This window comes from Aplysia californica, unplaced genomic scaffold (assembly GCF_000002075.1).
Source record: "Aplysia californica isolate F4 #8 unplaced genomic scaffold, AplCal3.0 scaffold00023, whole genome shotgun sequence".
In the NCBI taxonomy this organism is placed as follows: Eukaryota; Metazoa; Mollusca; class Gastropoda; order Aplysiida; family Aplysiidae; genus Aplysia; species Aplysia californica.
In genome coordinates this window covers 1,531,569-1,532,914 of record NW_004797293.1, presented here as the reverse complement: position 1 = coordinate 1,532,914, position 1,346 = coordinate 1,531,569, and the positions used below count along the sequence as shown (strand labels likewise).

The 1,346-nt window shown below is 37.7% G+C and overlaps 1 protein-coding gene across 1 annotated transcript in view; it reads left to right on the top strand.

Moving 5' to 3' along the window:
* LOC101846627 (sodium/glucose cotransporter 4) overlaps window positions 1-680 on the top strand; it is a 24,688-nt gene extending 24,008 nt beyond the window's left edge. Inside the window, exon 12 of the mRNA XM_005090930.2 lies at window positions 481-680. Coding sequence (XP_005090987.2) covers window positions 481-680 — 200 coding nt within the window. The remainder of the gene's footprint in view (window positions 1-480) is intronic.
* Window positions 681-1,346: the final 666 nt, after the last annotated feature.

The following is a 1,346-nucleotide window of genomic DNA, read 5'->3' as shown; positions in this document are numbered from 1 at the left end:
AAATGCTATCTATTATTATTATTATTATTATCTTATCTTATCTTATCTTAAGTGTACCCATCTTAGTTTAGTTTCAGTAAAAGTTTTTCGGCACTTGCAACACAATAAGGTCATATAAGTGCCGAAGATTAGAGGTGTTACAAGAGAGTAACATACACAAAACAGAAGGAGGAGAGATAAGGACGATAGATGTTTGGTAGGAAAGAAGGAGCAAACCACACCAGAGCACCCGCCAACCACCCACGTTCCCATCTTAGTGGACCAAACGTTTGTTTAGAAGAGAGAAGGTTTATTTTATATCTGAGTTTATTTTTCATTTTATTGGATTTTGGTTGTTATTGGTGTTGTTAAAGAGATGATGATGATGATGATGATGATGATGATGATGATGATGATGATGATGATGATGATGATGATGATGATGATGATGATGATGATGGTCTTCATGCTCAACTTGAACTGTTTTCTATCCATTCCCAGCCAAACCATCAATTCCTCGACGAGCGTTCAACTGGATCTGTGGAATCGATGACGCCAACAAAAACCAGCTTTCAGAACATCAAATCGAGGTCCAGGACATGCTCTCGATAGAAGAAAACCCGTGTCTGCAAAAACTGACGGCATTTTTGGCAGCCCTACTGGCTGTGTGTGCGGCATTTGTTATTGGTTTCTTTGCTTAACAAGAATTTAATTCAGAATTGCAGTAACTAAGGGTGGTTTCAACAAAATGAGCTCAATCCTGAAAAAGAGAAACCTCCCAGACACTACCAAAATGACAGTACGGAACTAATGTGTATGGTTAATCCTTCTATACAGCTATGAATGCTGATCAATCACTAAAGACAGTGAAAATAAAATAGAATGTGGTTTCCCAGGAGACTGCTGAGAATTTCTTGGAGGTAGTACTTGAAGACGCCGACATGGGCCGCTCGCTGATGAAAACAGTCAGGAAGCGCAGGGACAAAAGTTCTCACTGGCAAAATTGAAGGCAAACAAAGTAAGGGTAGACCTAGAGCATCTACCTGAAGAGCCTGAAAAAATGAGTAGTGGGGAAATATTAAAATTATTTAGCTTTTTGAGAGCACCTCATCAAAGCAATGAATGCAGATCCATGATGATCGACATCTGTGGCAGATCGGACTCTTGATGATGATGGTATTGAAGATCTGAAGTTCTATAAACAACTGCTAAAACTTTTAACTTCATTTTCAAATCTATTGAAGCATAACATCTGAAATTTGATTCTTGATTTTGAAGAGATGTTTTTTAGATACCGGGACAGGAAAAAGATCTCAGGATTTCAAAAGTTAATGGGATTAACAATGAGTTATTATCAATTATTATTA